The 14,706-nt window shown below is 36.7% G+C and overlaps 1 protein-coding gene across 1 annotated transcript in view; it reads left to right on the top strand.

The window, feature by feature from the left end:
- LOC117343228 (solute carrier family 49 member 4 homolog) overlaps positions 1-14,706 on the top strand; it is an 18,115-nt gene continuing 3,409 nt past the window's right edge. Inside the window, exons 1-9 of the mRNA XM_033905566.1 lie at positions 1-88; positions 2,002-2,157; positions 2,688-2,887; positions 4,275-4,365; positions 5,530-5,693; positions 7,179-7,230; positions 11,214-11,290; positions 13,095-13,148; positions 13,825-13,954. Coding sequence (XP_033761457.1) covers positions 2,057-2,157; positions 2,688-2,887; positions 4,275-4,365; positions 5,530-5,693; positions 7,179-7,230; positions 11,214-11,290; positions 13,095-13,148; positions 13,825-13,954 — 869 coding nt within the window. The 5' untranslated portion in view covers positions 1-88; positions 2,002-2,056. The remainder of the gene's footprint in view (positions 89-2,001; positions 2,158-2,687; positions 2,888-4,274; positions 4,366-5,529; positions 5,694-7,178; positions 7,231-11,213; positions 11,291-13,094; positions 13,149-13,824; positions 13,955-14,706) is intronic.

Here is a 14,706-nt window from a genome sequence, read left to right on the forward strand (position 1 = left end):
ACTGTGCATGTGTGTTTTTATCATTTAGTATTGAAGACTGGACTGAGAGGAAACGTCATTCATTTATTCCGAACAACATATGCACATGGTAAGTTCTTAGGTTATTGTCTTACTGTTCAAAATTAGTAATGCACCCTCCTCTTACAAAGTAAACATTTCAATGAAAGTTTTAAAAACAATATAATTGGAGGCAGATATACATAAGGCGAAACACTTTCGTGTTGACTGTTTTTGTGAATTTTACAGTCTGTTGTAAATTGCTCCTTACGGTAAGAGAACCAGTTTGTGCTTTATATTTTAAACTGATTTTTATATCAATGGCTTCACAGACTAAGTATGTGACGCATGGTTATATGTGAAGGAATACGTAGTAACTTTCGAGCCTTTTATAATATAACTGCTTAGTTAACAGTGAGACGCGATCCATGCAGTATAATTTTGTTCATATATAGAATATACAATGATAACAAGAAATATTTTTTAAAAAGATAAACGGTATAGTCTTAATGCTGGTAGTTATAATGTAAAACTGCTGGTGAAATCAGTTAACGAACTAATGCGTTTCAGCGAGGATAACACAATTATATGAGTTTGAATCATTTTTGGTGATAGTAAGACTGCATTTGAATATAAATCAGGAATATAATTTTATTAATGTGTCATTTGAAAAGATACATCCACTTATTCAGCTTGCATTCATTCTTAATTTTGTTTTATTTTTAACTGCATATCTGCATTTTGCATTTACCGCTACATTGACCAAACACATACTTCATCTTGATCAGTAACGCCACCTGTCGCGTCATATCCGGGGCCAAAAGAATATTATATGGCTATGCCGAAAAATGACCTATCTCCATTAACATAGGCTCATACTAGGCATGTAATAGCTGGACGGCAACGTCATAACGTATATCAATCGCGGCCATACATTGAATTATGCTATTTCGTACATACTGGGCCGAGGGGTATTTCGTGTTTGCAGGAGTATTTTTGCTATTAAAATAACCTTAAATTAGACTTCAATCTTCTAAAAGATGAAGTTTACGCCATCAGCGTTTAGCAAACGTTCTAGCTGGGCCGAAATAAACAAGCAGTTATGATGAATGGAATACGACGGTTTGGTGGTATCGTCATTTGACGGCTTTGTGTTAGATCTTACATAGACGATAGTTAAATGTTTCGTTCACCAACATAGACGTTGTTAAGCTTAGTCAAGTCATTTTGTTGGCACATTGAGACCTCAGCCCTTCATTTTTTTTAGCAGAGCTTACCATCTTATATTCTTCACCAGACCTTCTGCTATGCCTGGGATTGGTTTTAACGAAATATTTATATCATTGGTTCCTGCTCGACCAAAATAAGTAGAAGGGTAACTATCTTGCCTCCGAACTTAACAAAGACTATATATATATGCTATATAAGGTCGATTTTAATTATCTAACTATCTTCCACCCGTATTTATGCTGTATAAGGTCGATGAAAACTATCTTCCGCCCGAACTAAACAACATTATGTGTCGTACTGAGTCAAATGTTTCCAAACATTACAGTAGAGGACATAATGTTGAACGAACACTTCCTTTTAAAGGGCCAATTTCAACCCAGTCCATATAAACTTTCCGTTTAATGGATACATGTAAATGTTAAAATAATAATCACTAATAAAATAATCTCTAAAAGGCCGTAAGGCTATTCCTCGTTCTCGTATTTCCATTGTCGGAAGTCCGATCACCGCGCCTTTCAATCCCATTTCCCCTATACGTTCATCACTAAGTGATTGTGAAGTCGTTAAAGATGTCCTGTCTACTACTCTATGAAGTCGTATTTTACCTGGTACTGTCTGGTCGTTCAAATTCTATCACTCAATCAGCACCAATTATTTAGTAGAAATGTAGCAAACGACAAACGAGTTGTTCATTTATTTGATGCTTACATTAGCGCCAAGTGGAGCAACTTGACATGATTATCTTTTTCGTAGAAAGCTACATTTACATTTCAGCATGGTCAACCGAAAGTACAAAGTATCCCAAACGTTTACAAATATATAAAAGTCGATGACGTCCTTGAAACCGGAAATAAATCCAAAGAACACTGAAATAGAAGATCAAAGAACAGAGGGGATGAGCGAGGATATTCAGGACACGACTTTATACAGGTATCAAACAACAACACTGTATAGAAGATGGTTTAATTGACTTCGATAGTTGTTCTGGACTCTTTATAGCCTATTCGAAATATGTATATGATACACACCTACATGTACACTTACATACCGAGTATAGATAAGGCATTCAGGGTATATGATGTTAAATATGAAGATTCCATAACGATATATTGTAACGTTTTGGAGGGTAGTTTTAGGGGTCTATACATTGTCATTCTCTACCTAGAGTCATCGTTCCTTTCAATACGTACAAATCCCCCCTTGTCGTCTGTAAACCCCCGCCCCGCCCCGACGGGGAGCTAGGTAACAAGTTCCACCCATCTTTCGCCTGATTGTCTCGGCGGAAACAACTGAGTGCGTGTGACATTTAGCTCAGCAAGTTGTTTTATTGACTTACGCATAAAAACTAAAGGCTAATAAGCCATGTCGTCACAAAGGTAGGCAATGACTGATTTAACCGGTTGCTTTGATATAGAGTAAATGTATAAAGGTTTTGTATGCCATTATCATATGTTATCTAGGAGACGATGGTACGTTTTAGCAGTGTACTGCCTCTACACCTTCAGTCAGGCCGGGGTCTGGAACACATGGGGTCCTATTGCCGAGTCCTGTAAGCGAGCTTTTGGCTGGGACGATACCATCATTGCACTTCTGCCAAACTGGGGTCCGATCGGGTTTATAGCGGTGGGATGGTTAACCTCCTGGAGCATGGACACACAAGGTGAGGTACTATTTAAACACGTATATTATCTAGGGAATATACTGACGAGGTAAGAAACAGTCCACATTTTAAGAAACTCTCTTATGAGGTGAGAATATACTGACGGGAAAAGAAACTCTCCGATGAAGTTAGATATACTGACGAGGTAAGAATGTAATGTGTAAAATAGATCTCAAGTTTTTAGAGAAATAACGTTTAATGTATTATAAAAACAATCTAATTTACATTCTAACACGATTCGTTTGCAACGTGTGTTTTGATGGTTGCGGGCCGACTTCTAATCTGCGATAGAACCATGACAGATCGTGATAAGCCACGCCCCGTTTCTAATCAAAACAATATGGCGTCAAGTTCGACTCGTAGCGAAATTCAACACTCTGCACCATTTATGATTGATGACCCGTGATATTGGAATCGAAAGTAAAGAAATCGAATAGAATGAATTAACTTAATAAATTTAACAAAAATCCTCAACATCATTCTTACCGTCATTTATTGATTGAAACGTTCATTTCGTCCGTGTGTAAGCATCTAAGGTCAAGTAAAATCCGAAATGAAATGGAACAAGTGCACACAACTTCACATAACGGTTGAGCCTGTAGAAACACATCAACTCTGACTTTGTTAAAATGCACATGTCGTTAAGCATACTGCGTAAATCCAAATATGTCTTTAAATCTTTGGAAACAGGACTTTCACAACAATCCAAATACCCCGCTTCGTTAACATACAGACCGAGCTCTGATTGGTCAATCCGCCACAGTATGACACGTCACTAACAGAGGTCACAGAGTACTTAACAGCGTACTTGTAGCACTGTAAAACTATGTTTCTAAATATATGCGATAGTAAACGTGTTAGAATGGTGATAGTACGTTGTTTTTCGTGGCTATACTGGCGATTAGAACATGAAATTTGGTTTAAACTCTCGACCTATCGGTCTCGAGTTCAAACCAAATTTCATGTTCTAATCGCCAGTATAGCCACTCAAAACAACTTACTATCCCCTAATTAATTTGTTTTCACTGCTTATAAATCGTAACTGAAGCAAAAATTGATGGGTGTCTGTCGCCATCTCATTCCATCGAACCTCTAATAGTTACTGTTTTCAAAATATAAAGTGGATTTTTTCATGAGATATTCCAGGTCAAAAAAATTCCGTACGTGTTTTTCATTTCACATGATATATTTAGATCAATCAATTAAAACGGAAAATGCTTTTGTGGTGAAATAACGTAAATCCTATGTATTAAACATTATATTTTGTCCGGATATGTAGAAAAGGTTTCGACCAATCAGAAAAAACATAAATAAAGAGCTGTAAATCAGAAACACATGTTGACTTTGAAAGATACAACATGACCTATTGTTTTGCTCTTCCCTTCAGGACTCAGAATGTCATGTGTCGTGACGGCTGTCCTTGTAGCTGTTGCCACGGCCATCCGGTGTATTACCTCAGAACCACCTTACATCACGTGGTAAGCTTGTGCCTCTTATTACATTTGAAAAAGTAGAAATAAGATATAAACCATGTTATTACAGATACCCTTTACCCACGTTTACCCTTCTATTAAAAAATATTGGATCCTCAATTTGACACATTTTGGCCCCGCCTACAAGTCACTAAGGGTCAATTTAACATTGAACTACCATCACAAAGTGTTAATTGTAACCAAGTTGAATTGAACAAGTTCCGTTCACAATTAAGCAAATGCTGTTCATAAAGTTGACTTCCTTATATAAACTGTCTGGATTGGATGTTTAAGGTTAAGTTAGGGTCTGGTGAACGGAGACGGTATATCTCGTATGGAGTAAAACTGTAGGGAATTAGGACAACGTGACCAGGAATTCTAAATCAATAAAACCTGATTTTGCATTTATCAGTTATGTGTAATATTAAGTTTCCAACAATGTATTTGTATTCGAATATAGTACAATGTCAAAGAGATTCTTAATGTCTCCGCTTTTTATACCAACCTCCTTTCTGGCCCTTTTCTTTATATCTATTCAGTAGCCCCCGGGCTTTATTTTATATTCGTTAAAGAAATGTGGTAATGATATCTACAAGTTTGGTGAAGCACCTCGGGACCCTTCCATCTGTAAAGACAACTGATTCTAACATATCTGGATATTTGGAAGAAGGGTTTTTTGAAAGAGTCAATGTGGCTTTTTGAGCCCGTCCATCAGCTCAAGGGAGTCAATCGGAGCCAATATGTGCATACAATCAAATGACCATTCTGAAAATATTTTTTTTTTTTTTTTTTTTTTAAATTTCAGTCAATAGTTTGTTCCTTTTTCCTATTCATCCCTCTGGCCTCTTTGGACCATCCAATAGACACCTTTTCCTCTCTCTTCATCCCTCATGCCCCCGGGGACCATCCAGTTGACAGTTAGGGTTTTCCTTGGCCTTAAACGGTTCCTGCAATGTTTCATTGAAATTGTTCAAGGGTTGCAGAGTATCAGTTGACATTTGATTTTTTTACGAAAAGACGACAGACTACTGGGACGACAGACAGAAAGACTCTTTACTTGAAAATGAAACAAATGCAAACTGTATATGTAATGACGAAATATAGAGAAAATAATCGAAACCAAAATGGATTTATTAATGCCGTCTCCTCTATATATTTGTTTGTTTACAGGACGGCAAACATTGCCGCATTTTTGAATGCTTTAGGTGGTCCTGTTGCTATGGGAGCACCGCCAGTTTTGTCCGCCGCATGGTTTCCGCCTAATCAGCGAACTACATCTACCGCCATAGCGACAATCAGTAACTACGCCGGATTTGCGGCCTCATTCCTCATAGGTATAGTAAATGGTTTGAGACTATTTATTGGTGGTTTTATCATGTAACAGTCACAATATACAATAGATATACAATAGACAAAGGTCAATTTTCCTCCCAGAGTCATATGCTGAACATTTTTGCGCTAAATATTGCTAAAAATTGAAATTACATTGCAAAGATGTAAACTTATTAGAATGTTGTAGAACACGTTTAGGGTCATATCCGGTGTTTATCGTCAGTAGAGCTTTATCAGAATGTTGTAGAACACGTTTAGGGTCATATCCAGTGTTTATCGTCAGAAGAACTTTATCAGAAAATTAACTGTTTGTTATCATATTACATAGGAATGAATTATACACTGCCATCCATCATTCGTCGCCTCTTCAATCCAATCCCTGTTGTCACAATTTTATATTTTTTTCGGTTCGCGATAGTCGTCATTCATATCTTGCATCGTTAGGCGTAATACTGAAAATGACAGCAAAATTATTATCGGCATCTTTACAAAATATCGTAGCTATGGCTAAAATAGATAAAACGAGAATAAAACATGAACAAGGGTTTGCAGGCACAAAACGTATCAGCAACATTTCCATTCAGTCAGATACCTTGGTACCAAAATGAGTTAAACTGCATTATAAGCTTTTTTACCATTTTATGTTTCGTTAGTGATGCCGCCAAGAGCCATTGTTGATACACGATGTCAAATTCTGCCTGTTGAGGTGCAGATATCCATAATTTAATATGTTTCAGAATTTTCGATATTGGATTTCAAATGAACGATAAACACATGTTCAGATAAATAAAGATTCACAAGGACACAATTGAAAACTTGTAAGGAGAGTAATACAAACGGGTCAAATACTACGTTAGAGTAGGCCGCTTCTGCCTCCTTGACAACACCCGCCTTTTGTATCTAGGTCACGTCTAAGGATTCTACAGAACGCAAAAAATCAGCTTTTAAAATAAATTGACAGATTCATTAGAGCAAAAATGAATTTTGAGTTCGAAATAGATAAAAATAAATGCAAAGTCGGAATTGGGATATGCAAGAAACCATTATTCAATATTTTTAATTATTTTCAATCATTTCATAATGTTCAATACTGCATTTAAAAGAACATTTATTACGTATGTATGAAACATTTCTTATCATATCCATGTATGACAATTTTATCCAACTAGCCCATGGTCCTGTATCATAACATTAATCTATTGGCTGTTTTTTTTTTGTGTGTGTTTATAAATTGTACATTTGACCTTGCATGTGACATTTTACAATCGGGAAGATCACGTGGGAATTTTGATGAAAATGTCCAGTATCCTCAATAAATCATAGACAATAGGAAGAGGAAAGTTATTTAGAGAGACGATCAAAGCTTAGTTACGTACAAGTCTTGCTCCCTTCCTGCACCAAGAAATTATTGTCAATTAAAGAAAAGATCAAATGATTTCTATTTAAGATGAAATAGCCTACCGTAGTAATCTTATGTGTTGTTGTAGGGCCGTTATTTGACAGCCTGGCCCCTAAAGGGCAGACGAATATGTCCGACAGGTAAGTAGTTTTAAGATATTGCCTACCTTTTTTACCTTATCGCTCATAGAACATGAAATAAACATTTTCCAATGAAAAGTTTGATTGCAAATGAAAAATGTATGCGAAATAATGGATAGAACTGAAAAAAGGTCGACATTCCTCATGTGATTCTGCTTAATCGAGGTAGTGTCTTGATTTCTGACCCAATGAATATGTAATCAATTAGGCGTATTAACGAGAACAAGTACAGTTTTTATCCATAAGGTGTGTAAACGAGGACCAGGGCAGTTTTAATCCATTAGGTGTGTACACGAGGACCAGAGCAGTTTTAATCCATTAGGTGTGTACACGAGGACCAGAGCAGTTTTAATCCATTAGGTGTGTACACGAGGATCAGAGCAGTTTTAATCCATTAGGTGTGTACACGAGGACCAGAGCAGTTTCAATCCATTAGGTGTGTAAACGAGGACCAGAGCAGTTTTATTCCATTAGGTGTGTACACGAGGACCAGAGCAGTTTCAATCCATTAGGTGTGTAAACGAGGACCAGGGCAGTTTTAATCCATTAGGTGTGTACACGAGGACCAGAGCAGTTTTAATCCATTAGGTGTGTACACGAGGACCAGAGCAGTTTCAATCCATTAGGTGTGTAAACGAGGACCAGAGCAGTTTTATTCCATTAGGTGTGTACACGAGGACCAGAGCAGTTTTAATCTATAAGGCATGTTAATGTTGTAAACCACTAGGCGTGTTACCGAGAACCAGTGTAGTTGTAATTCATCAAACAAATTAAATAGAACCAGTGTAGTTGTGATTCATCAAACAAATTAAATAGAACCAGTGTAGTTGTGATTCATCAAACAAATTAAATAGAACCAGTGTAGTTGTGATTCATCATACAAATTAAATAGAACCAGTGTAGTTGTGATTCATCAAAAAAATTAAATTGAACCAGTGTAGTTGTGATTCATCAAACAAATTAAATTGAACCAGTGTAGTTGTGATTCATCAAACAAATTAAATTGAACCAGTGTAGTTGTGATTCATCAAGCAAATTAAATTGAACCAGTGTAGTTGTAATCCATCAAGAAAATTAACAAAAAAAAAACAAACAAAAAAAAACAGTGTAGATTTAATCAATTAGGCTTGTAGTTGTACTCAATCAGACATATTACTTGGCCCAGTCTAATTGTACTCCATCAGACATATTACTTGACCCAGTGTAATTGTACTCCATCAGACATATTAACGTGACCCAGTGTAGTTGTATTCCATCAGACATATTAACATGACCCAGTGTAGTTGTACTCCATCAGACATATTAACATGCGCCAGTGTAATTGTACTCCAGCAGACATATTACTTGACCCCGTGTAATTGTACTCCATCAGACATATTAACGTGACCCAGTGTAATTGTACTCTACCAGGCATATTACTTGACCCAGTGTAATTCTACTTCATCAGACATATTAACATGACCCAGTGTAGTTGTACTCCATCAGACATATTACTTGACCCAGTGTAATTGTATGCCCACCAGACATATTACTTGACCCAGTGTAATTGTACTCCATCAGACATATTAACGTGACCCAGTGTAATTGTACTCCATCAGACATATTAACGTGACCAAGTGTAATTGTACTCAATCAGACATATTAACGTGACCCAGTGTAATTGTACTCCATCAGACATATTAACGTGACCCAGTGTAATTGTACTCCATCAGACATATTAACGTGACCCAGTGTAATTATATTCCATCAGACATATTAACGTGACCAAGTGTAATTGTACTCAATCAGACATATTAACGTGACCCAGTGTAGTTGTACTCCATCAGACATATTAACGTGACCCAGTGTAGTTGTACTCCATCAGACATATTAACGTGACCAAGTGTAATTGTACTCAATCAGACATATTAACGTGACCCAGTGTAGTTGTACTCCATCAGACATATTAACGTGACCCAGTGTAGTTGTACTCCATCAGACATATTAACGTGACCAAGTGTAATTGTACTCAATCAGACATATTAACGTGACCAAGTGTAGTTGTATTCCATCAGACATATTACTTGACCCAGTGTAATTGTATTCAATCAGACATATTAACGTGACCCAGTGTAATTGTACTCCATCAGACATATTAACGTGACCCAGTGTAATTGTACTCAATCAGACATATTAACGTGACCAAGTGTAGTTGTACTCAATCAGACATATTAACGTGACCCAGTGTAGTTGTACTCAATCAGACATATTAAAGTGACCCAGTGTAGTTGTACTCCATCAGACATATTACTTGACCCAGTGTAATTGTACTCCATCGGGCATATTAACGTGACCCAGTGTAATTGTACTCCATCAGGCATAATAACATGATTCAGTGTAGTTGTACTCCATCAGACATATTACTTGACCCAGTGTAATTGTACTCCATCAGACATATTAACATGACCCAGTGTAGTTGTATTCCATCAGGCATAATAACATGATTTAGTGTAGTTGTATTCCATCAGACATATTAACATGACCCAGTGTAATTGTACTCCATCAGGCATAATAACATGATTCAGTGTAGTTGTACTCCATCAGACATATTAACATGACCCAGTGTAGTTGTACTCCATCAGACATATTAAGGTGAACCAGTGTTATTGTACTCCACCAGGCATATTACTTGACCCAGTGTAATTGTACTCCATCAGACATATTAACGTGACCATGTGTAGTTGTACTCCATCAGACATATTAACGTGACCCACTAGTGTAATTGTACTCCATCAAACATATTAACGTAACCCAGTGTAGTTGTACTCCATCAGACATATTAACATGAACCAGTGTAGTTGTACTCCATCAGACATATTAACATGACCCAATGTAGTTGTACTCCATCAGACATATTAAAATGACCCAGTGTAATTGGACTCCATCAGACATATTAACATGACCCAGTGTAGTTGTACTCCATCAGACATATTAACGTGAACCAGTGTTATTGTACTCCACCAGGCATATTACTTGACCCAGTGTTATTGTACTCCACCAGGCATATTACTTGACCCAGTGTAATTGTACTCCATCAGACATATTAACGTGACCCAGTGTAGTTGTACTCCATCAGACATATTAACGTGACCCACTAGTGTAATTGTACTCCATCAGACATATTAACTTGACCCAGTGTAGTTGTACTCCATCAGACATATTAACGTGACCCACTAGTGTAATTGTACTCCATTCAGACATATTAACGTGACCCAGTGTAATTGTACTTTATCAGTAATATTAACGTGAACCAGTATAGTTGTACTTCATCCAGTGTGTTATAATGTAGTAAGCGTGTTAGTGAGAACCAGAGAAGTTGTGATACAGCAGGCATATATACGAACACCACCAGTTCCATTTCTAAAACTAGAAATGGCAAATGAACGTTTATTAACGTACAAAAACAACAACGATTATCAACATCATACCATATTAATCTTATAGTTAAAACCGGTAAACTCAGGCAAACTTCAGTACAGAGATATACAAAAATGTATAAAGATTTGTATAGAAAAAATAATAAAAAAAAAAAAAAAAAACCGAGACATATTCAACCCTACTTCCTTAAACCCACCTAACTAGTTTAAAAGGAAAAATACCCTAATCATTGAAAATAATATCCAAATTGAAGAAATAACATTAACAAAAGGTTAATCTAGATATCTGATTTATCACTAAACGTTAAGTTGGAATACGTGTAAGTACGTATTAATGAATACGGACCGAGGTAACCCGGATAGATGAGTGTTGTCTGCTTCATCGAGAACACCCATCATGCTAGTCTAGGTCAAAATCCAGGTTTAGACAAACATGATGATCTAGGGTGAAAACAATGGAACCACAAGGCCTTTTCCCCCAATGAAATGGTGATAATTACGACAGCAATTGAAATAACTAAATCGTAGGAATCAAATATCCTTCAGTTAAAACGTATTATATTTCAGTGAAAGTGTGACCTTATCATCGATTGATAACCATACTGTCACACTGATACAAAATACAAGTGACGCAAACAATCAAGGTAAGTTCACCCGTCATCTTCAAATGTCTGTCTATCTATGTTCAAGTCTAATAGATTGAATACGCACTTGTAAGTTTTCAAGGTTTTTTTATTTGCCAAGTATCATTCGAGAGGTGCCATACTTGTGAGACATGGGTTCATCCTTCTTTTGAACTTTCACATCTTGAAGCAGTAAGACGATGCGAACAGAAGACCTCAATTTTAATCTAATATTTTGGAAGCGGTTCTCAAACTTATGCAATTTCAGATCTATATTAATTGAGAAGGTTAAATGAGATATTTATTAAAACAATGTATCAGGTTTGTTGTCGTAGCCAACTACACTATCATGTTATACGTATTTACAATTATGTTGTCTTAGCCAACTTCTCTCTCGTGTTACACGTATTTACAATCATGTTCCCCTAGTCGACTACACTCTCTTGTTACATGTAATTACAGTTGTGCATGTTGTCTTAGCTAACTTCTCTCTCGTGTTACACGTATTTACAATCATGTTGCCCTAGTCGACTACACTCTCTTGTTACATGTAATTACAGTTGTGTATGTTGTCTTAGCTAACTTCTCTCTCGTGTTACACGTATTTACAATCATGTTGCCCTAGTCGACTACACTCTCTTGTTACATGTAATTACAGTTGTGTATGTTGTCTTAGCTAACTTCTCTCTCGTGTTACACGTATTTACAATCATGTTCCCCTAGTCGACTACACTCTCTTGTTACATGTAATTACAGTCGTATATGTTGTCTTAACCAACTTCTCTCTCGTGTTACACGTATTTACAATCATGTTGCCCTAGTCGACTACACTCTCTTGTTACATGTAATTACAGTTATGTATGTTGTCTTAGCTAACTTCTCTCTCGTGTTACACGTATTTACAATCATGTTGCCCTAGTCGACTACACTCTCTTGTTACATGTAATTACAGTTGTGTATGTTGTCTTAGCTAACTTCTCTCTCGTGTTACACGTATTTACAATCATGTTGCCCTAGTCGACTACACTCTCTTGTTACATGTAATTACAATTGTGTATGTTGTCTTAGCCAACTTCTCTCTCGTGTTACACGTATTTACAATCATGTTGCCCTAGTCGACTACACTCTCTTGTTACATGTAATTACAGTTGTGTATGTTGTCTTAGCCAACTTCTCTCTCGTGTTACACGTATTTACAATCATGTTGCCCTAGTCGACTACACTCTCTTGTTACATGTAATTACAGTCGTGTATGATGTCTTAGCTAACTTCTCTCTCGTGTTACACGTATTTACAGTTATGTTGTCTTAGTAGACTACTCTCTCTTGTTACATGTATTTACAGTTATGTTGTCTTAGTAGACTACTCTCTCTTGTTACATGTATTTACAGTTATGTTGTCTTAGTAGACTACTCTCTCTTGTTACATGTATTTACAGTTATGTTGTCTTAGTAGACTACTCTCTCTTGTTACATGTATTTACAGTTATGTTGTCTTAGTAGACTACTCTCTCTTGTTACATGTATTTACAGTTGTGTATGATGTCTTAGCTAACTTCTCTCTCGTGTTACACGTATTTACAATCATGTTGCCCTAGTCGACTACACTCTCTTGTTACATGTAATTACAGTCGTGTATGATGTCTTAGCTAACTTCTCTCTCGTGTTACACGTATTTACAATCATGTTGCCCTAGTCGACTACACTCTCTTGTTACATGTAATTACAGTCGTGTATGATGTCTTAGCCAACTTCTCTCTCTTGTTACACGTATTTACAATCATGTTGCCCTAGTCGACTACACTCTCCTCCCACATTTTTTACAGGGAGCCAGGAAATCACCCGGATACGACATGATGTCATGCTTGTTATGTATGGTGGTATGTTGCAGTTTGATTATCTTTAATATTACTTTATATAACTTCATAATTTCCCTCAACAATACCCTTCCCTCTGTCAGGGGATAGTATATAGACTTATATTTCCCTCTGTCAGGGGATAGTATATAGACTTATATTTCCCTCTGTCAGGGGATAGTATATAGACTTATATTTCCCTCTGTCAGGGGATAGTATAGTAGGATTTCCCTCGGTTAGGGATAGTACAGTATATATTGTAAGATTACTCCTCGGCCTATTTTTAAACAATCCTAAATTGTGTAATTGTGAACAATTTTTAACGACACAAGGGACTATATTATTCCTTTTGGAACTTCCAGCTGTTCTGGTATAGGCGGCATGAAACTCTTTAATATTGTATATTCACGTTACATTATAGGACATCACCAGCGGCATTCGCGACACATTCGCGGGCACTACAAATGCATTTTCGATTAAAACTTGTCCATGTATGTTGTCATTAACATGTTACATTATAGCTGTACATTCGGCAGACATGGCGGATGTCGCTGACAAAATAGAAAGCCCTTAACAGCCGGTAAATGTGGTCTTATCCTCCCTTTTTAGACTGTGTAAGGTACGGTTTAATTTTAAACAAATATCCTGTGTTCACATAGTTACATATTTGTGATGATATTATGTAGGGATGTGTTTACAGAATGCGGATGGTGTGTGTTGGTTATGCTTCTAATATTATTCTACTTCCCGTCGAAGCCCCCGACACCACCAAGTAAAACTGCGTCAGAGGGACGCATAGAGATCGTGTCCGGCTTGAAACAGTTAATGAGGTGAGTGTGTACACTTTGAGATACTTTAGATAGTGTATGACATCACATTGTTGTTTTCTATACCTCAGGGAGGTTACACTTGGAAACCAATTTCAAAACAGCGATGTCGCAAGTAGATAAATACTAACGTTCTACAGTCTATCGAAATGCACATGCTCTCTACACGCACATGCAGCTCGCATACCCGGGTGTCCGTTCTCATATTACCATATCTGTCGAAAAATAGTACCAGACCAAATCAAACCACACCAACCATTTAACAAATGTATAGCTGCAAAATATTGGACATGATTTCGTTATACATACGACTGAAAGGTGAAGGTGAAAACAAAAACAAAAAACAAACAAACAAACAAACAAACAAACAAAAAACAAAACAAAAACAAAAAAAACAAGAGGAAAAATCGTGTGAACTGCAAAATTTCTGAAAGACGTCTTTGTTGAGTTTGGTGATAATTTTCAAACAGACTATTGGGATACTCATTAAAAAGAATAACGGAAATTTAATTCGCAACATTACTCCCCTCCAGATACCAAGATAATAACAGCTAGTGAACCAGTAATTACCGCCAGTTCTAATTAATGACATACGTATTAATACATAGAGTTAGGTTTCCCTCGTTCACGAGACAGTATAAAGACTATGGTTTCCTTCGTTCACGAGATAGTATAAAGACTAAGGTTTCCCTCTTTCACGAGATAGTATGAAGACTTAGGTTTCCTTCGTTCACGAGATAGTATAAGGACTAAGG

This window comes from Pecten maximus, chromosome 15, assembly GCF_902652985.1.
Source record: "Pecten maximus chromosome 15, xPecMax1.1, whole genome shotgun sequence".
Taxonomy (NCBI): Eukaryota; Metazoa; Mollusca; class Bivalvia; order Pectinida; family Pectinidae; genus Pecten; species Pecten maximus.